At 41.6% G+C, this 24,707-nt stretch overlaps 1 protein-coding gene across 4 annotated transcripts in view; it reads right to left on the bottom strand.

Annotated features, from left to right (window-relative positions):
• SH3PXD2A (SH3 and PX domains 2A) overlaps positions 1-24,707 on the bottom strand; it is a 350,853-nt gene that overhangs the window by 185,408 nt on the left and 140,738 nt on the right. For all 4 annotated transcript variants that reach the window (XM_069753686.1, XM_069753687.1, XM_069753685.1 and 1 more), the window contains exon 3: positions 20,075-20,150. In XM_069753686.1, coding sequence (XP_069609787.1) covers positions 20,075-20,150 — 76 coding nt within the window. The remainder of the gene's footprint in view (positions 1-20,074; positions 20,151-24,707) is intronic.

Here is a 24,707-nt window from a genome sequence, read left to right as displayed (position 1 = left end):
GGTGAGTGCCATCCGGTTATTAGAGGCAAATCGTGCATGCAGCGATCTTTTTCCCTTAGACCACTCAGTCTGAGGAAAAACAATCAGATTAGATATGTGAACTGCCTCATTGGTTAACTTTGGTCCGAGTGTGAACCGATATTTTGACGGATCGCACTCAGACCGAAACTACGGTCATCTCCATGAGCCCTTACATTGGTGCGCGTCCAACACATGACACCCCCAGCATCCAGCAGCCGGATATAAACAGTAAATGGATCCGAAAGAGCACAGCACCATAGAAGCTGATCTATTCTACCCAGGAACAGCCGGTACATAGGAGAAGGACCTGTGCTGTCCTTATAATGAATCGCTACACTGTGTCCTCTAGAGCGATGATGCTTTTTGCATTCAGATAATATTTGTCCTACACATTGTTTAGAGGGGACCTCTGCTCCCTATTAACTCAAAATGCACCTTCCTCAATGGTATCTGATGATAGGTTTTCTAAACCCCACATCTACCCTATAGCAGTCTGGAATAAAGACACTTTTAATAAATTAGATTCATATTTTCTATAGCTGTACGGAAGGTTAGCAATAGAAACATAGCACACTTGTACAAATTGCTGCAAATCCTGAAGGCGGTTTTGTTGGTGACAAATCATCCTATTTAGCACTAACTCATAGATTCAGCTCTGCTTGAAGACATGAAAACTAAATTCAAAGTTTACCTAGCTGAAAGCATACGAGCAAACAAGACTACGTCAAAATAAACCTTCTCTTGGCCGCACACGAGCAAGGTGGGGGATCACATCTCGCCTTTGAACTTGCTGCAATAACTCATCTTGTTTACAATTACAATTGTGGACATCCCAAGCTAATAAATTCAGAGGTGGCTAAATGGAAAGCTCGAGGTCTCAGCCTTCAGAAATGGCCTTGTGCCATTGGCTTGAACTTCGTAAGTATATAAAAAATACTCAATGGGATACTAAGATTTTTCAATTTCTCTCCAAAGTAAATATGTGCTGATAAAACAGACACACAGCATGTATCATATTTAATACCCGCTTACGTCAGCTGGAGATAGGTTTCTGACCACTACATGAGCGGCAGAGTCAACTGCGTCCAGTAATAATGTCCATCTTCTTCTTGAACCAGAAGGCATTCACAAGACACTCTGTAAGCTTGTCATCATTCATTTGCCGTGGGTTAAAATGGCTCATACGATGTTCTAAGTAAATCATTCCCAAGAGGAAATCTCTGAGAAACTTTTCATAATTACAAGGTCCAACTGAGGACAACTGTAAGAAGTTCATATAAAAAATGCTAAAGAAATTACTCGTAGACAGGAAGCAGAAAGAAAAATAACGCTTTTTTTTTATATTTATGTTAGAAATACAGGAATAATTTAGCGTCCTGTAGAACATACTGTAGCGGTAAAATGAACTTTTTTTTGTAAGCTGTTCATTAATAATAATAATCTTTATTTTTATATAGCGCTAACATATTCCACAGAGCTTTACATTTTGCACACATTATCACTGTCCCCGATGGGGCTCACAATCTAAATTCCCTATCAGTATGTCTTTGGAATGTGGGAGGAAACCGGAGTACCCGGAGGAAACCCACGCAAACACGGAGAGAACATACAAACTCTTAGCAGATGTTGTCCTTGGTGGGGTTTGAACCCAGGACTCCAGCGCTGCAAGGCTGCAGTGCTAACCACTGCGAATACACCATATATTCAGTGTGTTGCAGTAGATAGAATAAATGGGGGAGATATGGACAAATTTTGGGAAAGGAATATCACAGGAGCAAAGAGATTTATAATGCATTAGTAATAGAAGTTAGGAAGGGAAATCCTTAAAGGGATTGTCTAGGCCCTTGATTTTTTTTTTAACCAAAAGCTTAGAATGCTACAAAATCAAGTAAAACACAACTTACTTGCTGCTCCCGTGCAACTGAGTACTGATCTGCAGCAATGACGTTTCAACACCGATGTGACTACTGCAGCTAATCACCGGTTACTACAGCACCTTGTGATTAGCTGCAGTGGTCACATGTCGTGTTGACGCAACATTGCTGCAGCTGGAAGAACAGTGACAGGTGGGCAGCAGGGAGTATTATTCTTTTTTTATTTTATATAACTATCACTTATTTGTAAAAATGTTACAGGCTTGGATATATATGGATATGTTACACCCTACCGTGGCACACGTGGATTTGAGGACCCATTGTGCCACAAAGCCGGGCTTGCCAAAGAAGGTGTGTAGATAAGCGGCTACACGGTGTTCACTGGAGCTCCTGAGGGTGCAGGCATACTTGGCTGCAGGTATCCACCAGGTACCATTCCTGGGCAAGCTGTGAGAACAAGTTCAAACACAAACCTAGTGCAGATTATGTATTTTTCCTTATGGATCATTTCTATTTTTAATAATTAGTTTGTCAAGCGATTATCTGCTGATCATTGTTAGACTAGGGTTTCTTGGCCTCACCAGAGGTAATTATTTCGGGACCCCACCTTACATCCATATGGATTCAGAACAAGTGCACATCCATGGCATTTCATTTCATTGTTATCATAGCACACAAAGGACATATGTTCAATAACATCTAATAAGTTATGTTTGTATCATAAGAAATAGACCCTAGTGACCAGTGACTGAGTCCAAAGTCATCTCCAATGATAATTTTTCTGCAAGACTTTCGAGTCCTCGTTGTACAATTAGTATCTGTAAATATCAGATTGGTGGGAATTGATTCCACAGGACTTAAGTAGAGATCAGACTAGCTGTAGCTTCACTGATCGACTAAATGAAAAGGCAGCAGCGAATGATGTGGTCTTTTGGTTGTATACCTCTAAATTAGCTGATTGTACGGGTGCTGGGAGTTGAACCTCCACAAATAAAAGCCTGGCTTTACCAGAAGATCCTTTTGAATAAAGCAGAGGTGGAGCATGTGCACCACCACTCCTTTTATTCTCTATGGGTCTGCCAGATTTTGCAGAGACAGAGAATTGTAATAGGCTTCCTCCAGCTCTCCCACAGAGAATGAATGGAATAGAAGTGCATATGCTTGACCTCCATTATATTCAGACAGCGCGCAAAGCCCCATTTTTGGGATAGGGTAAAATATGAAATAACTTGCAATTCTTCTTTAAATTGAATTGTCCAGTTAAAAAAGTAATAACCAATCTAGAAAATAGGTGACAACTTGCCAATTGGCTGGCATCTCACCGCTGGTAGCTTCACTGACCAGTAGATCTGGGAGCTTTTATCCTTGACAGGGAACTTTTATCCGTTAGACGATGGCACAGCAGGTTGGACGCCTGACCCCACTCCATTCATTCCCTATTATTATTCCTTAATGGCCTTCAGTTCAATCTCGAGCCATGGCGACTTTATGGATGAACATTCTGTAGGAAAATCAATCGTGTGCAAGCCTTTTCCCTTCTATTCTTCCAACCATGATGTCCTTCTCCAGTGATTGCTCTCTGCATATGATGTGTCCATGTCCAGAGTAGGCAAGTGATAGCTTGTCTAGCTTGATTTGGTCCAAAAATTATCTGTTTGTCCTTCTTGACATCCATGGTGTTGATAACATCCTTCTCCAGCACATTTCGAAGGAATCCATTCTTCTTCTGTCTTGTTTCTTCATTGTCTAGATTTTGAATCCATATGTTACTACAGAAAAGACCTAACTATGTACAAACTGTGTCTTCGTCACCAGTGAAATGTTCATTGATTTGAAGACTTTTTCCATTGACTTCAATCCCTATAGGATTGCTGGGAAAAAGCCAACAGTCATAATTAATGAATTGAGCACAGGCTGAACTTGATCCGCTCTAAAGGTACCGTCACACTAGACGATATCGCTAGCGATCCGTGACGTTGCAGCGTCCTCGCTAGCGATATCGTCCAGTGTGACAGGCAGCAGCGATCAGGCCCCTGCTGTGCTGTCGCTGGTCGGGGAAGAAAGTCCAGAACTTTATTTGGTCGCTGGACTCCCCGCAGACATCGCTGAATCGGCGTGTGTGACACCGATTCAGCGATGTCTTCACTGGTAACCAGGGTAAACATCGGGTAACTAAGCGCAGGGCCACGCTTAGTAACCCGATGTTTACCCTGGTTACCATCCTAAAAGTAAAAAAAACAAACAGTACATACTTACCTACCGCTGTCTGTCCTCCAGCGCTGTGCTCTGCTCTCCTCCTGTACTGGCTGTGAGCGTCGGTCAGCCGGAAAGCAGAGCGGTGACGTCACCGCTCTGCTTTCCGGCCGCTGTGCTCACAGCCAGTACAGAGAAGCACAGCGCTGGAGGACAGACGGCTGTAGGTAAGTATGTACTGTTTGTTTTTTTTTACTTTTAGGATGGTAACCAGGATAAACATCGGGTTACTAAGCGCGGCCCTGCGCTTAGTTACCCGATGTTTACCCTGGTTACCGGAGACCTTGGGATCGTTGGTCGCTGGAGAGCTGTCTGTGTGACAGCTCTCCAGCGACCAAACAGCGACGCTGCAGCGATCCGGATCGTTGTCGGTATCGCTGCAGCGTCGCTATGTGTGACGGGGCCTTTACAGAGGTAAATGTTCCCCATTCTGCTGATTAAAGTGGCTTCCAGCGGTCGGACCCCCACTGATCAACAATTTATCATCTATCGCCTGGATGGGTGATAATTTTTTATTTAAACCAAACAACCCCTTTAATGTTACAATAACGTAGTAAAGCAAGATTACACAAAGATAAAATAAGATAAAAATGATTTCTACTTTGGGAAACAACGTTTCCTAAAACCTAAAGCAACCTGCTACGAGCTAAGTAGCCTGAATTGTGAAAATAAATGATTGCAACACAAAGTACTTATAAGTTAAGAAAGGTACAAAATATCTTAAATATCAATATATCAATATCAAATATCAAAATAATTTATGGTAACCTGATTTACATGTAGAAATGCAGAAGCAAACAGCAAGTGCAATGAAGTATTGCGATGAATCAACAAATGACCCAAATGTGAAGCATTGATGGAATTAAAGGAAGAGGGTTAAATTATGAAACACATTGTAAAAGTGTCATGGAATTAGGGCGACAGCAAAAGGACCAAAAAGAAGGAGTGACGTACTTTCCAGTAAGTAACAAATCCCAATTTGTCCAGTCCTGCTGTAGACTGAACATCAAACGTCCATTATAATGGTCTGATTTACTGTGCTCCTGACCACAAGGAGCAGAGCGTTTCCCCAGGTCGTCTGTGAGTATAAATGCAGACATAGAGAAATCCAGACTAAATGAACCCCTGTGCTCTCAACACCTCCGAGTCCTAAACAAACCGAGGAACTTGTCTTCAGTGCAACTTCTACAAGAACGTTGGCAAAAGAGGCACTCTCCTATGAAGACCAAAAGTCACTACATTGTGGTCCTGCAAAACGGACAGTACGTTGTACTTAGTCATCAGCAAATACATCCCTCTAAAAAAAATTATTGCATTTTGATAAAATTGAACACAAAATGTTAATAAATTGTTCTTTAATGCAGAAAGCAGAAAATTCTCTTCTACCTATATTTCTGTCATGAAGGAGTTGTTTTATGACGAGATAGGTAGGGGTCATCACCCTTTATTTTTCTTCTCTTGCGCTCTGTTGAATATTGTATGTATTATCTTCTTTCCAAAAATGTTGAAAACCCCTTGGGCATCACACACAAAAAAATATTATTCATATGTTATATTGTACCTCCATCTGAACTGATTTTCATTAAGGCAACAGAAGTTTTTTTTTCCATCACAAGTTGACCTTAAGGCCATGAGAAAATAACATATGCTGTATAAATATTGGAACCAGTGCAGCAGAGAGGTGACGTCCAGTGCTGCCATATAGGCATGAGACCTTACCATACAATCATGGGGTCTAATTAACATTACTGAGCGCTCAACACCGGAGAGAAAGGCGGTAGGTGAGTATATTAATACTCTGACAGTAAACTACATGCATATATGCACACAGACAGCTCCAGCCGGAGATTCAGCTGCCTCTGCTAACGTGACTTCCCAGGTCATTTTGATTGACAGCCGGCTCCCTCAGCTAGGCTGTCAATCAGAATGACGAGAGAAGTCCCGCCCCATTGACAGAGCGAAATGTAAAAGAAGCCTCTGCCCTGTAGATGTGACGTCAGCAAAGGCTTTTGAATTCCCGGCATGAGCAATATGTGACCACTCTGTGCCGGGGAAGAACGGTGCTAGGCACAACAGACAGGTAAGTAGCAATTACAACCCCTGGCAAAAATTATGGAATCACCGGCCTTGGAGGATGTTCATTCAGTTGTTTAATTTTGTAGAAAAAAAGCAGATCACAGACATGGCGCAAAACTAAAGTCATTTCAAATGGCAACTTTCTGGCTTTAAGAAACACTAAAAGAAATCAAGAACAAAAAATGTGGTAGTCAGTAATGGTTACTTTTTTTAACCAAGCATAGGGAAAAAAATATGGAAATCACTAAATTATGAGGAAAAAATTATGGAATCATAAAAAACAAACAAATAAAAAAACCTCCAAAACATCACTAGTATTTTGTTGCACCACCTCTGGCTTTTCTTACAGCTTGCAGTCTCTGAGGCCTGGACTTAATGAGTGTCACACAGTACTCTTCATCAATCTGGCTCCAACTTTCTCTGATTGCTGTTGCCAGATCAGCTTTGCAGGTTGGAGCCTTGTCATGGACCATTTTCTTCAACTTCTTCCAAAGATTTTCAATTGGATTGAGATCCAGACTATTTGCAGGCCGTAACATTGACCTCATGTGTCTTTTTTCAAGGAATGTTTTCACAGTTTTTGCTCTATGACAGGATGCATTTTCATCTTGAAAAATGATTTCATCATCCCCAAACATCCTTTCAATTGATGGGATACGAAAAGTGTCCAAAATATCAACATAAACTTGTACATTTATTGAAAATGTAATGACAGCCATCTCCCCAGTGGCTTTACCTGACATGCAGCCCCATATCATCAATGACTGTGGACATTTGCATGTTCTCTTCAGGCAGTCATCTTTATAAATCTCATTGGAACGGCGCCAAACAAAAGTTCCAGCATCATTACCTTGCCCAATGCAGATTTGCGATTCATCACTGAATATGACTTTCATCCAGTCATCCACAGACCACGATTGCTTTTCGTTAGCCCAGTGTAACCTTGTTTTTTTCTGTTTAGGTGTTAATGATGGCTTTCATTTAGCTTTTCTGTATGTAAATCCCATTTCCTTTAGGCGGTTTCTTACAGTTTGGTCACAGACGTTGATTCCAGTTGCCACCCATTCGTTCCTTATTTGTTTTGTTGGGCATTTCCTGTTATGGAGACATATTGCTTGAAGTTTCCGATCTTGACGCTTTGATGTCTTCCTTGGTCTACCAGTATGTTTGCCTTTAACAACCTTCCCATGTTGTTTGTATTTGGTCCAGATTTTAGACACAGCTGACTGTGTGCAACCAACATCTTTTGCAGCATTGCAAGATGATTTACCCTCTTTTAAGAGTTTGATAATCCTCTCCTTTGTTTCAATTGACTTCTCTCGTGTTGGAGCCATAATTCATGCCAGTCCACTTGGTGCAGCAGCTCTCCAAGGTGTGATCACTCCTTTTTAGATGCAGACTAATGAGCAGATCTAATTTTATGCAGGTGTTATTTTTGGGTATGAAAATTTACAGGGTGATTCCATAATTTTTTCCTCATAATTGAGTGATTCCATAATTTTTCCCTATGCTTGGTTAAAAAAGTAACCATTACTGATTACCACATTTTTTGTTCTTGATTTCTTTTCGTGTTTCTTAAAGCCAGAAAGTTGCCATTTGAAATGACTTTAGTTTTGTGCTTTGTCTGTGATCTGCTTTTTTTCTACAAAATTAAACAACTGAATGAACATCCTCCAAGGCCAGTGATTCCATAATTTTTGCCAGGGGTTGTAGCTGCCTGTTAGTGCTTAGGTTTATTTATTGATTTTTTAGTAAATTCCCAGATATACTATTTAATTCTTTCAACATTTTTCAAATGAACGCGTAAAAAAGAGCTCAAGTAAAATACGCAATAAAAATGCAGTAAGAATGGATCACAAATGCATGTATTGTACACTGCATTTTTGCTGCCCAGAAACCCCTTTTCACTGCAAATACTCAACGTGTGCACATAGCCTTGAAGAAGTTGTCTAGTGCTATGATAATGATGACCTGTCCTGGTTTCAATTCAAGTACTTTTTTTTCCTGGTGCAACAATAATGAAACTGAACACAATGAGTCATAAATTAATAGGACCCCGAATTAATAGGAATACTTGTGTATAAAACATTGCAGATTGAAGGCAATATCATGACGAGAAGCAGTGACGAAGTAATGGCTAATGCTGGCAGCAGAATATAGTGCGTAGCTGACATCGTAGGTCAGCTCTCCGTTTCCTATGAGCAGCTATTACTAAATGCGAAGCTTTTGCACAAGATTGCTGAAATACTACTGTTTTCAATTAGAGGACAGAAAGATTGAAGATGCAAGTCACGTAATTTATTACACACAGAGGTTTAGAAATGCAGAACCCGGCCAGAGATTTCCAGTTCCTCCGCTCTGATGTCAAAAGTGACGGCAGCGGGCGACATCCACAATCCCGCTCCCCGGAGACACTTGGCTTATTAATCCTTTTGTATGGATGATACAAGAATATGATGGAAGTATCAGTTATTTCAGTGCCCTAGTGGTAAAAGTGAAATATCAGTTGGACGTCATTTCTTATAGCAGTTCTCACACTTTGTACCGGTCGTCAGAGAGGATAAGACTCTAGGGAGTATAATTCTAACATTTTTTTTTGCTGAAATTCTTGGTTCCAAAAGTACAGATATTAAATAAGATTTCCAGGATATCATATTGCTGTCTTATTCTTGCATCATTGATGGGTCAAATAATCGAGCAGTAGAATGGAAGCGCAGCGCCATGATAACACAATGAGCCCCATTACCTGAACAGGCAGAGCTGGCGTGGTACCCTCAATAAGCTGAGTGACGAGGGTCCCAGCACTGGCATTACATGTAAGCAGCCTGCAATAAGTCCATGTAACATCAGTAATTCAAACTTGATAAAAATGCCTTTGCTAGATTAAGTCACTCCATAAGATAACCTCTAATGAACGCAAAAATATATAGCCCCTATATAAAATTAAATGTAATGTGATCTCATAATAGCTAGCCATCTTTACTGACGAACTAGAATAATTATATTTGCAAGTGTTTGTAGCACAGAGGCCCCTTCATAATTGAAAAGCAAGAAATAAATAACCATCAGTGAATTGAAGCTATGTAACAGATACGATATGTAACAGATACGATATAGTCATCATTGCTAGGTTCACACTGCGTTATGGTGGTCCGTTAAACGTTATGCCGCGGTGTAACGCAGTCCGTTAACGCCGCCATTGAAAGCAATGTCAGATGCATCGCTAGCGCATGCCCACAATGGGTGTGCGCTAGGGATGTGCCGTCATTGAGTGACGGACCCTGAGATGCGGGCTGCAGCGTTTCCGGGTCCGTCACTGCTAGCGCGATGGAGAATGTCGGCACTTGCGTTACAGCAGCCTGTTAGCGTATGTGCTGAATGGGCTGCTGCTAATGCAGTGTGAACCCGGCACACTTCCTGCTCTTAGGCAATTCTTTTCAATTTCAGTAAAACCCTTTTATATATGTGTCTTCTGTACAGTCGATGTATTTATATACGGTATGATATTTAGATATGTTCACATTTATTGCAAAAATTCTGTAATGTAAAATATCTTCCGGGTTTGAAAAATCTCATACAAAGGCTGCAGAAACAGCCCCACTAAGATGTATGAAATGTACAGTAAATATATATTTTGTCGTTGCATCACACTTTTTAATGATTTCTATTGTCTCAGTAAAATGAAAATTAAATCTTTCCCCTTAATTCAATTATGTAAGACGCATTTGTCCAGTAACCATCTGAAGTGAATGACCAGCCTTCAATGAGTTGTCCAGGACTACCTAGTTATCCATGGGATAGGTCATTAATATGTTTGGTCGGTGGACAAAACTTGACACCTCCAATTTTATCTGCTCTGGTAGCGGCCGGATGTGAGCAATGTATGGTGCAGAAATAGTCCCATGAATAGGAGATAAGCAGTCATCAATCTATTATGGACCTACGCTGTTCCAGTTCGGCACATTGTTTACCTCCAGCTTCCGATAAAGCAGATGACATCTTATTCATGGGGGTGACCGGTGTTGGACGTCTACTGATCTGATATTGATGACCTAGGTCATCAACATGGTAGTTCAGGGCAACCTTGTGAATCAACCTAAAACCCCCATACACATTGGAACGATCATTTGGCTGACCGCTATGACTCACAACTCCCCCTTACACATGAATGCTTGACTGAGCGCCGTTAAAGGGACTCTTTCAGAACAGAATGACTGTTCAATCTAAGTTCCGCTGTTTGGTGCATCATGGTGAGGCCAATCCTTTATATACACCTTTCCACCTGCTTGTTTTCCATCCATCTCCATCCTCTCTTCTTTGATTGACAACTCTGGCTTCATAAGGACAGAAAAGGCTTGAGATAGAAGGAGACTAAGCAGCTGGGAAAATGTATATAAATGATTGGCCCCACCATGATGCACCGAGCGCCTGTACTTGGCTTGAACAGTCATTCTCTGCCGGCAGAGTCCCTTTTTAGAGCTGCTTCCAGAAGACTCCTCTGGTACTGACTTATTCCAGCTCCAAAAAAAAGAATTGGCCATTCAAATTCCAACAGTCAGGTTCTTCTCTCCCCCGACATTTGCTGTCAGGGAGAGACTCAGGAGGCCAGCATACATTACACTGAGGGCCGATCCTGCTGATATTTGTGGGTTCAGCCAAATTCAGTCCAATGTCTATGGAGGACTCTCCAGGTCAATAGTTAAATACATTCAACAAATCGCCCCAGAGGTGATTTAGACATATGTTTAGAAAGATAAAATAAAACAAAAAGGAAAGCTGTACAATTTGCAATTATGCTTTAGCTTTAGGTAAGAAAACAAAAAACGACCTAGGGAGTGGACTTTTGCAAACTATGCTCTGCCAAATGACATCAGTGCTATGGGGATTCCCACTGACAAGAGCCGATTGTGTTGATTTTGCTGGGAAATTACTGCAGAAATATAGATAAGCAGAACGTATTAGTCTCTGCAGGAATTTTATTCCAAGAACAAGCTATGTTTGCCTTTCAAAAGTGCATTCGACAAGTTGCAGCCACTGACAGACCCCTGTATGTATTTGTGCATAATGGGTAATGTTCTGTGGGGAAATTAACCAGTGCCAGGGAGCTGCTGCCAAGCCAAAGAATAGCATGGAGAGACCTGTATGTACACAATGAGTTCTACCTTTGTATTATTCACTAATTAGACCACACTCGGAAAATTGTGCAAAAGTTTGGGTAACAGAATAAGGGTTCGTGCACATAACTGTATTTTTGGTCCGACTGTGATCCAACAAAACATCAAATCGCACTAGGACTAATGTTATTCTATGGGGCCGTGCACATGTCCGAGCCGGTCCAAGGAAAAAAATGCTGCATGCCTGAGTTTGATCCTTTATTGGGATGGCACTGCAAGTCATTGAGTCCATGGAAAACATCAGACTGCACTGGGATGACTTCTGACTGTAGTCAGATTTTCACTGCCTTGGTGAATGGCGAAGATGAAGACATTTTTTTACTCCATCTTCTTCTCATGCGAGAGAATGAGATCAGACTCTGACCAGACTCACGCTCACCAGACTCACGCTCACCAGACTCACGCTCACCAGACTCACGCTCACCAGACTGTTATGACCTGGTGGTCAGGACAATAATGGACCTGGTGGTTAAGAGCACACGGAATGACCTGATAGTTACTGAAAATATAGGACGAGCTCTGGGACGTGGGAACTCTGCTGACCGCAATCCCTAATCCTATCAACCACACTAGAAATAGCCGTGGATTGCTCCTAACGCTCCCTATGCAACTCGGCACAGCCTAAGGAACTAGCTAGCCCTAAAGATAGAAAAATAAAGCCTACCTTGCCTCAGAGAAATTCCCCAAAGGAAAAGGCAGCCCCCCCCACATATAATGACTGTGAGTAAAGATGAAAATACAAACACAGAGATGAAATAGATTAAGCAAAGTGAGGCCCGACTTACTGAACAGACTGAGGATAGGAAAGGTAGCTTTGCGGTCAGCACAAAAACCTACAAAAAGACCACGCACAGGGCGCAAAAAGACCCTCCGCACCGACTCATGGTGCGGAGGCGCTCCCTCTGCGTCCCAGAGCTTCCAGCAAGCAAGACAACAATCAAAATAGCAAGCTGAACAGAAAAATAGCAAACCAGAGAAAAACAAGCAGTCACTTAGCTTCTGCTGGGAAGACAGGTCACAAGAACGATCCAGGAGTGAACTAGACCAATACTGGAACATTGACAGGTGGCATGGAGCAAAGATCTAAGTGGAGTTAAATAGAGCAGGCAGCTAACGAATTAACCTCGTCACCTGTAGGAAACTCAGAAACATCCACAGCCACCAGAGAAAGTCCATGGACAGAACCAGCCGAAGTACCATTCATGACCACAGGAGGGAGCCCGACAACAGAATTCACAACACCAGACTCACGCTCACCAGACTCACGCTCACCAGACTCACGCTCACCAGACTTGCGCTGACCAGAGTGTGATTTGCACAATCAACCTGATTCTCTTACATAAGAGAATATACAACTGACAGCACCTAGCCTAAGAGTAAGGGTATAATCACACTGCGTTTTTGTTTTTCAGGTTTTTTGACCAGCACCACTCATGAAGATGTGGAAAAAATAAAACACTCACAAAATACTCAAAGAAATCTTCCTATTGATTTCTTTGTCAAAATAACTTGCTGTTCATATGTTCAGGCTTTTCAGCGTCTTAAATTCTTCAGTGTTTCAAAAACACATGATTGGAGAAAAGAAAGTGGATGTCACTGATTCGAAGTAGCTCTTGACTCAAAATGTTCCAAAAGGCTACAAAAAAAAACGCTCCTAGAAAAAAACTGAAGATAACGCTGGAAAAAATCTTCAGAACTGCTGCAAGAAACGCAGGGATGGAGAGTTCCATGACGCAATTTCCACTTGAAATCGCATAGTTTTTGCTTTTTTGTAAGTATGAGCATGCTCTAAGGTTGTGGTTATGATTGCAAACGCGCACTGTTATACGGCTATAAATCAGCTACATGTTTGCTTATTGACAATAGGACGGCACTTTCCAGGCACCCAGAACAACCGGTAATAGATCGTTCTGTTTGTATGGACTGTCATTGTTCTCAGCAGCATACAGTATGTCATAATGATGTGTTGCTGAGAACGATGATTTTTAAGCAATCTTAGAAATCATTTCACCCTACGAATGAGCATTTTGCTCTTCTGTTCAGTCACTGGCAGCCTGTTTACACTGCTTGATTATTGGGGAAGAAGCAGTCCTAGGAAAGATCACTCACGATTGGTCACTGTAAATTAGCCTTGGCAATAACCGGGCAAAACAACAAAACTAAGAAAAATAAGGTGCATTATACTAACTAGATACACTGTGTGCAGAATTATTAGGCAAGTTGTAACATAGTAACATAGTAACATAGTAACATAGTTAGTAAGGCCGAAAAAAGACATTTGTCCATCCAGTTCAGCCTATATTCCATCATAATAAATACCCAGATCTACGTCCTTCTACAGAACCTAATAATTGTATGATACAATATTGTTCTGCTCCAGGAAGACATCCAGGCCTCTCTTGAACCCCTCGACTGAGTTCGCCATCACCACCTCCTCAGGCAAGCAATTCCAGATTCTCACTGCCCTAACAGTAAAGAATCCTCTTCTATGTTGGTGGAAAAACCTTCTCTCCTCCAGACGCAAAGAATGCCCCCTTGTGCCCGTCACCTTCCTTGGTATAAACAGATCCTCAGCGAGATATTTGTATTGTCCCCTTATATACTTATACATGGTTATTAGATCGCCCCTCAGTCGTCTTTTTTCTAGACTAAATAATCCTAATTTCGCTAATCTATCTGGGTATTGTAGTTCTCCCATCCCCTTTATTAATTTTGTTGCCCTCCTTTGTACTCTCTCTAGTTCCATTATATCCTTCCTGAGCACCGGTGCCCAAAACTGGACACAGTACTCCATGTGCGGTCTAACTAGGGATTTGTACAGAGGCAGTATAATGCTCTCATCATGTGTATCCAGACCTCTTTTAATGCACCCCATGATCCTGTTTGCCTTGGCAGCTGCTGCCTGGCACTGGCTGCTCCAGGTAAGTTTATCATTAACTAGGATCCCCAAGTCCTTCTCCCTGTCAGATTTACCCAGTGGTTTCCCATTCAGTGTGTAATGGTGACATTGATTCCTTCTTCCCATGTGTATAACCTTACATTTATCATTGTTAAACCTCATCTGCCACCTTTCAGCCCAAGTTTCCAACTTATCCAGATCCATCTGTAGCAGAATACTATCTTCTCTTGTATTAACTGCTTTACATAGTTTTGTATCATCTGCAAATATCGATATTTTACTGTGTAAACCTTCTACCAGATCATTAATGAATATGTTGAAGAGAACAGGTCCCAATACTGACCCCTGCGGTACCCCACTGGTCACAGCGACCCAGTTAGAGACTATACCATTTATAACCACCCTCTGCTTTCTATCACTAAGCCAGTTACTAACCCATTTACACACATTTTCCCCCAGACCAAGCATTCTCATTTTGTGTACCAACCTCTTGTGCGGCACGGTATCAAACGCTTTGAAAAAATCGAGATATACCACGTCCAATGACTCACCGTGGTCCAGTCTATAGCTTACCTCTTCATAAAAACTGATTAGATTGGTTTGACAGGAGCGATTTCTCATAAACCCATGCTGATATGGAGTTAAACAGTTATTCTCATTGAGATAATCCAGAATAACATCCCTCAGAAACCCTTCAAATATTTTACCAACAATAGAGGTTAGACTTACTGGCCTATAATTTCCAGGTTCACTTTTAGAGCCCTTTTTGAATATTGGCACCACATTTGCTATGCGCCAGTCCTGCGGAACAGACCCTGTCGCTATAGAGTCACTAAAAATAAGAAATAATGGTTTATCTATTACATTACTTAGTTCTCTTAGTACTCGTGGGTGTATGCCATCCGGACCCGGAGATTTATCTATTTTAATCTTATTTAGCCGGTTTCGCACCTCTTCTTGGGTTAGATTGGTGACCCTTAATATAGGGTTTTCATTGTTTCTTGGGATTTCACCTAGCATTTCATTTTCCACCGTGAATACCGTGGAGAAGAAGGTGTTTAATATGTTAGCTTTTTCCTCGTCATCTACAACCATTCTTTCCTCACTATTTTTTAAGGGGCCTATATTTTCAGTTTTTATTCTTTTACTATTGATATAGTTGAAGAACAGTTTGGGATTAGTTTTACTCTCCTTAGCAATGTGCTTCTCTGTTTCCTTTTTGGCAGCTTTAATTAGTTTTTTAGATAAAGTATTTTTCTCCCTATAGTTTTTTAGAGCTTCAATGGTGCCATCCTGCTTTAGTAGTGCAAATGCTTTCTTTTTACTGTTAATTGCCTGTCTTACTTCTTTGTTTAGCCACATTGGGTTTTTCCTATTTCTAGTCCTTTTATTCCCACAAGGTATAAACCGCTTACACTGCCTATTTAGGATGTTCTTAAACATTTCCCATTTATTATCTGTATTCTCATTTCTGAGGATATTGTCCCAGTCTACCAGATTAAGGGCATCTCTAAGCTGTTCAAACTTTGCCTTCCTAAAGTTCAATGTTTTTGTGACTCCCTGACAAGTCCCCCTAGTGAAAGACAGGTGAAACTGCACAATATTGTGGTCGCTATTTCCTAAATGCCCAACCACCTGCAGATTTGTTATTCTGTCAGGTCTATTAGATAGTATTAGGTCTAAAAGTGCTGCTCCTCTGGTTGGATTCTGCACCAATTGTGAAAGATAATTTTTCTTGGTTATTAGCAGAAACCTGTTGCCTTTATGGGTTTCACAGGTTTCTGTTTCCCAGTTAATATCCGGGTAGTTAAAGTCCCCCATAACCAGGACCTCATTATGGGTTGCAGCTTCATCTATCTGCTTTAGAAGTAGACTTTCCATGCTTTCTGTTATATTTGGGGGTTTGTAACAGACCCCAATGAGAATTTTGTTACCATTTTTCCCTCCATGAATTTCAACCCATATGGACTCGACATCCTCATTCCCTTCGCTAATATCCTCCCTTAAAGTGGACTTTAGACAAGATTTTACATAGAGACAAACCCCTCCTCCTCTCCGATTTTTACGATCCTTTCAAAACAGACTGTAACCCTGTAAGTTAACTGCCCAGTCATAGCTTTCATCTAACCATGTCTCGGTTATTCCCACTATGTCAAAGTTACCTGTAGATATTTCTGCTTCTAGTTCTTCCATCTTGTTTGTCAGGCTTCTGGCGTTTGCGAGCATGCAGTTTAGAGGATTTTGTTTTGTTCCAATCTCCTCACTGTGGATTGTTTTAGAAATGTTCTTACCTCCCTTCTGAGTATGTTTTCCTGGGTCGTCTTTGTTCGAGTCTAATGTTTTTCTTCCCGTCCCCTCTTCTTCTAGTTTAACGCCCTCCTGATGAGTGTAGCGAGTCTTCTGGCGAATGTGTGTTTCCCAGGTTTGTTGAGGTGTAGTCCGTCTCTGGCGAGGAGTCCATCATACCAGTAATTGTATTTTAGAGGATTATTTTTATTATTGTTCAACAACTATGTTCTCAATCAACCCAAAAGACTCATGAATATCAAAGCTTAATATTTTTGGAAGTTGGAGTGGGTTTTGTTAGATTTGTCTATCTTAGGAAGAAATCTGTTTGTGCAGGTAACTATTACTGTGCAGAATTATTAGGCAACTTAATAAAAACCAAATATATTCCCATCTCACTTGTTTATTTTCACCAGGTAAACTAATATAACTGCACAAAATTTAGAAAGAAATATTTCTGACATGCAAAAACAAAATCCCAAAAAATTAGTGACCAATATAGCCACCTTTCTTTATGATGACACTCACCAGCCTTCCATCCATAGATTCTGTCAGTTGCTTGATCTGTTTACGATCAACATTGCGTGCAGCAGCCACCACAGCCTCCAGACACTGTTCTGAGAGGTGGACTGTTTTCCCTCCCTGTAGATCTCACATTTTATGAGGGACCACAGGTACTCTATGGCGTTCAGATCAGGTGAACAATGGGGCCATGTCATTATTTTTTCTTCTTTGAGACCTTTACTGGCCAGCCACACTGTGGAGTAGATGGAGGCATGTGATGGAGCATTGTCCTGCATGAAAATCATGTTTTTCTTGAACGATACCGACTTCTTCCTGTACCACTGCTTTAAGACGTTGTCTTCCAGAAACTGGCAGTAGGTCTGGGAGTTGAGCTTCACTCCATCCTCAACCCGAAAAGGTCCCACAAGTTAATGTTTGATGATACCAGCCCATACCAGTACCCCACCTCCACCTTGCTGGCGTCTGAGTCGGAGTGGAGATCTCTGCCCTTTACTGATCCAGCCTCTGGCCCATCCATCTGGCCCATCAAGAGTCACTCTCATTTCATCAGTCCATAAAACCTTTGATAAGTCAGTCTTAAGATATTTCTTGGCCCAGTCTTGAAGTTTTATCTTATGTTTCTTGTTCAGAGGTAGTTGTTTTTCAGCCTTTCTTACCTTTGCCATGTCCCTGAGTATCGCACACCTTGTGCTTTTTGTTACTCCAGTAACGTTGCAGCTCTAAAATATGGCAAAACTGGTGGCAAATGGCATCTTGGCAGCTTCACGCTTCATTTTCCTCAATTCATGGGCAGATATTTTGCGCCTTTTTTGTCCAACACACTTCTTGCGACCCTGTTGGCTATTTGCCATGAAACGCTTGATTGTTCGGTGATCACGCTTCAAAAGTTTGGCAATTTCAAGACTGCTGCATCCCTCTGCAAGACATCTCACAATTTTGGACTTTTCAGAGCCCATCAAATCTCTCTTCAGACCCATTTTGCCAAAGGAAAGGAAGTTGCCTAATAATTAAGCACACCTTATATAGGGTTTTGATGTCATTAGACAACACCCCACCTCGTTACATAGATGCACATCACCTGATTTACTTAATTGGTAGTTGGCTCTCAAGCATGAACTGCTTGGAGTAGGACAACATGTATAAAAAGTATCATGTGATCAAAATTCAACTTGCCTAATAATTCTGCACACAGTGTATATTAATGCACATTCTCCTAGTTTGTATTAGCTTATAGCAAATCCAATGTATATTTCACAACAGGATCTGTGGCCGAACAGGCATTTGATGAGGATTTAGTAGTGGAATCCGCCCCTATATCTACATGAAGTTTCTGATGTATAAACACGAGTGGAGAAAAAGACAGTTTACTAATGGGCTACGTACTTGCACTTGCCAAAATTTCCAATTTTGCCCAAACAATTATCTGAACTGGACTATAGGAAGGGTGTGATTTAGCAAAGCAAGTTTTGCTTCTTAAATATTGGTAAATATGATTATTATGCATAAATAAATCAAAGATCAATACAGAGGTGTGTAAATATACCAAGGAGCCAATGGATCTCAAAGATATAGGAGCATCCTTATGCATTATAGACGGCTTCTATAGTTTGGTTTTAAGAGGAATCTTGCAGTCTTTTCAACTTCTGGACATTTTTTTTCTCCTTTTAACTAAGGACCTCTAACCCATTCCCACATCTACAGAAAAAGCCTCAGTCATGCCAACATCTGCCCTTCCAACATGCACAGCCATTTCGACCGCCTGCTCCAAGAAGGGGCCTTTGTACGTGCCCTTTCCATGCTCAATGCCAACCACTGTCTCGCACCAGAAGCAGCCAGCTCCTGCCACCCAAGTGCTTGTGTCTCGCTACTGCCAATAGAAGGCGGATGTTACACTGACCATACACACATCAATAATTGCATTCGGACAACAAAACAGACAAGACCTTTTGGAGCAGTAAAATACAACTCATAATAAAAATGAAGGCATGAAAAAGAAAAAAAAAATTAATAAAAAATAGCTCACGAAGAATAGACTGCAAAACCACCACATGCACCTTGCCTGTGCAATATAGCAGCATGCATATTATTAATGTAGTAGAGGATGAGGAGTGGATTACAAGCGCACTGACTGATAAGGATGGTCAGGTCACTGAAATTTTGGGGGATCTCCAGAGGTTGATTTCTGGATAATACCTTCTTAATTGACTTAAATACCTCTCATAAGATAAAAGAATAAAAGACAAACTTACCTCCTGGACTGACGCAGCTCTTGGAAAGTCGACGCTGTGTCTCCTGGCAGGCATATGACAGCTGCAACCAGATCAGTGGTCACTGATTGGCTGCAGCCTTCCAGCATTCTGTCAGAGCGGAAGTTCGCTCTGAACGAACGGAAGTGGTTGCAGCGGGTCAGTGGATTTAGTGGCAGCTGTCACATTACATTAAGGGGTCGTCCAATCTTCTACTAAAATGCTGCAGTCATTCTATCTGACTTCTAAATCCTTATAGCGCACACACTGCAAACTGCCAGGATTCTCCAGTATTGCTGCTGAGACCAGGTGGTTACTTGACTGCAAGTATGCGAATAGCTGGACACATGCTAGACTACTAGACATGCTCAGCCTCGCCCAATGCACTTGAATTGAGCGAGACCAAGCACTTCTAGTCGGAATGTGGCCAGAAACATGGATATCGCATGCTTACGGTCACGTGACTGCCCGGTCTCAGCAGCATTACCAGAGAATCCTGACAGTGTGTGGTGTGCATGCCGTAAGGATTCAGAAGTCTGCATATAGTGACTGCAGACTTTTAAGCAGAAGACAGGACAACTCATTTACCGTAAGCGAATTTACTGAGAAGCATGTGAGAAAACAAAGGTAAGGAGAAAAAAACATTATTGCTAATATTATATGGGCACTACAGCATAAATTCACTGTACGAATGTTTATGATACAGAATGAGCGTTTTACCTGGCAGAAATGGAATTATTCTTTGCTTAGGATCTTTCTGTCCTGCTTCAATAGGAAACTTATCCAAAACTTGCATCTGTAAGAGAAAATTGATAACATACCATAAAAGATCAATAGGCAATATTGACACATCGTATAGAATAACTTATGAGGTCAACTAAAAAGTCCTAATTATATGACAAATATCACTTTTTACAGGGCTATAATATATGTCTGTTACCATAGGTATCATAATATGGTATTTATAGCTGTGGGTTTGCTCTGGCTACTATGACTCTCTCCCAACCCGTTAATATGCCATAATCTTTCTATTATGAAACCAATATTAATTAATAGACGGCCCCCTGTGCAAAACCTTCATCTATTAGCCATTAAGACTTAGCTGCAGTACCAAGACACAACACAAGGAAATGTTTCTTGACAGCACAATGTCTTTCTAATGCAGGACATGCTCTTTAAATTAATATTTTGACTTACGGTACATTCTGTATACTCAGGTTTAACATTAAAAGACAGAACAGATTAAGCAAGAACAAGCCACATATATAGCAAACACCAGACAGCACTATCGTAGTTATACCTAGTTGATGGCAATAGTACCTGCCTGTAGTGACAACAAAAGCCTGGGCTTAAAAAAATTAAAAAAACTAATCCTCCAAATTTGATGGAAGAGGGAAAATTATAAAGCTAAAATGGTTTGCTGGAGAGGCTTCCACTTTAGAATTCAGAGATATCCTACCAACCGCCAAAAAAGCTTAAGATTTCTAACATAACTGAAGTATAACCCTTCCTAGCATCTCAGGATTAGTCATTAAAGCACAACTCCAGAGGGTTTTTTTATTGCACCGCTGGAGTGGTGCTTTAAATGTAAATCCCCTACCCTCTGTCTGTCTACCCTTTGTCTCATTCTCACCTTCCGGCATTTTCATCTGTTTTCGTCACCGCTCGCGTTGGGCTCCGGTGAAAAATGACCTATCGGCAGCTCCAGTGCTTCATGGAGCTGCGCAGAGGTCACTTTTCAATGCAAGTCTATGAGCGCCTTGTTCAGGCCTCATTCCGGCTCTCATACACTTGTATTGAGAACTTGTGACGTAGCGTTTGATTTCCGGCTAGTCAGACGCTACGGTAATAAGATGGTGCTGCAGGACCTGAGTGGTACCTAAAAAACGTTGAAGACGGCTGAGGGCAACTATGTGACCAGGGGCAGGGGGCTTACATTTAAAGCGGCACTCCAGCGTAGAAGAAAAAACAACCCGCTGAAGTGGAAGCATGATGGTTTAGTATTTAGCACCATTGCCTTGTAGCGCTAGGAGCCTTACCAATATGAGCAAGTCAACACCTGCATAGAATTTATATGCTCTCCCTTTGTTTGTGAATGTTTTATTCGAGTATTCCCAATTCCTCTTAAAGGGGAATGTGTCTCCTTGTGGACAGTGCCAAGTCGTCATAAGGAGACTTAAAGGCCATGCAATGCTCCTCTAATTTAAATATGCAAATATCCTCTTATCCTCTTCATTTTTCAATTTCCAAAGGAATAATGCATGGCCTATAAGCCTCCTTATGCCGGCTTGGCGCTCTTCACAAGGCAAAACGTTCCAGCCAGATCAGACCTCCTGCTTTGCACTGATGAAGAGCAAACACCCAGAAACATGTGTCTGCAAATGGAGTGTTTGGTTTGGCTTTTTATCCAAAAGGCCTCCATACACATTAGATTAAACAGCCGATATCAATGGGTTCAACTGATGAGTGCGGGAGCGCCAGCCGAGATGCCGATCTGGCTTGTCTGATTTTGATCTCCGATCTGACATGTCCAATTTTGTTTTCTGTGAGATAAGACGATGGCCGAAGCATCATGAAAAATAGAATAGAGAACAAAGGAATGTTCGGCTGAACAAGCGCTCCTGTGTATAGGAAAGTCAGCTGAGATGACTGTCGGCCGAAAGAGTGGCCGAAGTATCGTTTGGCCAATGGCCATCTAATGCGCATTGCTAGCCTTAGTCATGTGACAAGGCTCGTTAAAGGGTCAATATTGACTTTTAGATTTGCTACTCCCAATAGGTGACACTAGAGTTCTTGTCCACTTCCTCCTACACACATGTAAATCCATTTGGAATTGGATTGCCAATAAGGACAGTGATCTCTGTACAGTGTGTAGAATATGGTGGCCCTAAATAAATGAGTCCAAGTTTCCAAAAATGGAGAAAACAGAATAAATGTCGATTGACTTCCACTTAAACAGCAACTTTGACTACATGTCTCAGAAATGATAGTTTGTATCTCTTCAAATTTTTTCTTAGTTGTAAGTTTTGCTGCAGTTATCCTAGCACATGTTCCTTGCTTAGTCCTCCGTTTATTTACCTATGTGTATTTTTAGACAGAATGAGCTGGAAATAATCCAAAATGTTTTTTTTTTCTTTGGTTCCAAGGATATTTCTCACTAATATAAATGGACTGATTAAAGCTCACAATCGTATGGAAGCGGTTAGGCTTGTACAGTCCACTTATGCCCAACTTTGGTAAAAGTTGTAAAGAAAAAAAAAGTCTATACGTTCTTTTGATGGTGGTCACTTGTTTGCCTAGTAATGTAAGGAATACTGTATACCTTAGACCACCCACCTAATTGGGTTTCACTTCTAAAGAACAGATGTTATGCCATTTTAAAAAACATAAAAAGTTGTATTTTTACACAGCCCTACATAATACATGATAGATGGAAACTTTATTTTCCTAACCGTCAAACAGGACGTTGGGCAGAACTTCTGAGTAAGAAAAACTTCCTTTAAAAAAAAAGTGTGGGATTCAAAATAAATCATAGGCTCTGCATACAAATCAGAGACAGAATAGATAAAAATGTATAGAAAGAATTAAAGCATCTATGTAACTGCATAGTTTGCTAAACTAGAACTGGCCCAAGTCCAAAACTGGGTCAAGGAAAACAAAATCTAGTTGTGATATGATCATTACAGATTAGAACAGGGAGAGTACATGGAAGTTGACCTCAATCATCTAATATACCGTAGATCGGCTCTTTAAATCCATGTATACTACATATTAGGCTCACTAGGTGAGGTGGATCCTATCAGCCCAAGTTTTACAGCAGGCAGATGAGGCACATGGGAAACAGGTAGCAGAGATCCTGGAGACCACTGACAGAAAGGAGAGGTCCTGGAAGACCGAGAACACACAACAGAGGTACTGGAAGCCGCAGGCAGACCGGAAATGTCTTGGAGACAGGCAGGAGAAGTCCCGGAAGACCAGGACAGGTCATCGTGCACAGACTAACTAAAAGACTTAATACCAAGACTCAGGTGTGTGTCTTGGCAGGCATTATATAGGCCTAGGAAGTTCATCAGATGGGAGCAAATTTGCAAAGCTCGACATGGAGCACAAGAAAGTTTAGCAAGCTGGGGTGAAGGGAGCAGAGCCTAGACCCAGAACATAAGTATCACACTTTATACCCCGGCAACAAAAACTAACTATTCTTGGTTTTATAGTTCTCTCCTCTAAAGAGCTGTATCAAAAACATATAAAATATGAACAGTATATGTAATGTATACTTAATGGAGTACTTCAGGAATAGAATTTGTCAGCCTCTTAGCCTGCGGATGGTTGAAACAATGAAAATAGTTGTTACCCCCACATTGCCTCACCGCTGCTGCTCACATGAGTGGTTACAAGCTGCAGCAGTGATGTCATAACTACAGTGCACATCACCTGCAGTAAATCACTGTGTCTATACCATCTAAAGTCACTGAGTTCAGTGATTGACTGCAGTGGTGATGTCTGCTGTAGCCGTGAGGTCAGTGATGCAGCCTGTGAACAATCAATGGAGCAGCAGTAAAGCGGCAGAGCTGGGACCAGCTAGGGTGAGAAATAGCTCTATTTATTATTCTGGCCACTTGCTGAAAGAAAGGATGAACACCATTATTGCTGGAAACCCCCTACATTGGCGTCCTCCGTCCTAGACACTAACATTGATGACCTATCCCATTCAAGTCAATTGAAAACTGCAGCATAAAACACAACCGCTCACGAGGACAACCCGGTAAAACAACAATTTGCTGTGCTAATTATAGGTTCAGACTCACATGTCCGTGTTTTTACATAGAACCATGTTTCCGCGCAAACCACAAGGACACATGTCCGTCATTTACTGCCAGCAAGGATGACAAGGGCCAGTACAAGTCTATGGGTCAGTGAAAAACACGTGCAGCACACGGATGGCACCAGCGTGGCATTCATCTGCCATCCGTGTGCTGTCCATGTCTAAAGGATTTGTCCACTACTAGGACAACCCCTTTTTAAACCAAATGTTATGCTCCATTAAAATAATAATGACTATACTCTCCTCCCGAGCTGACGCCGTTCCCACGGTGTCAGCACTCGCTCTCCCCGGGGCTGTGATGTGGTGTCGTGAGACACCAATTAACGCTGGTGTCACTGTCTCCACCTTCGGACAAACTGAACATGAAGAGGAAGCCATGGCTGCAGCTCATCCCGGACTTCCTCTTCATGATCAGTGTGTACGAAGGCGGAGACATTGATGTCAGCGTTGATTGGGCGCCGGGGTCACATGTCATTCCACCGCATCACGGGCCCAGGGACAGCGAGTGACGACACCGCGGGAATGGTG

Source organism: Ranitomeya imitator, chromosome 2 (genome assembly GCF_032444005.1).
Source record: "Ranitomeya imitator isolate aRanImi1 chromosome 2, aRanImi1.pri, whole genome shotgun sequence".
NCBI lineage: Eukaryota > Metazoa > Chordata > Amphibia > Anura > Dendrobatidae > Ranitomeya > Ranitomeya imitator.
The sequence above is the reverse complement of the archived record's forward strand: the minus strand, read 5'-3'. Positions and strand labels throughout refer to the sequence as shown.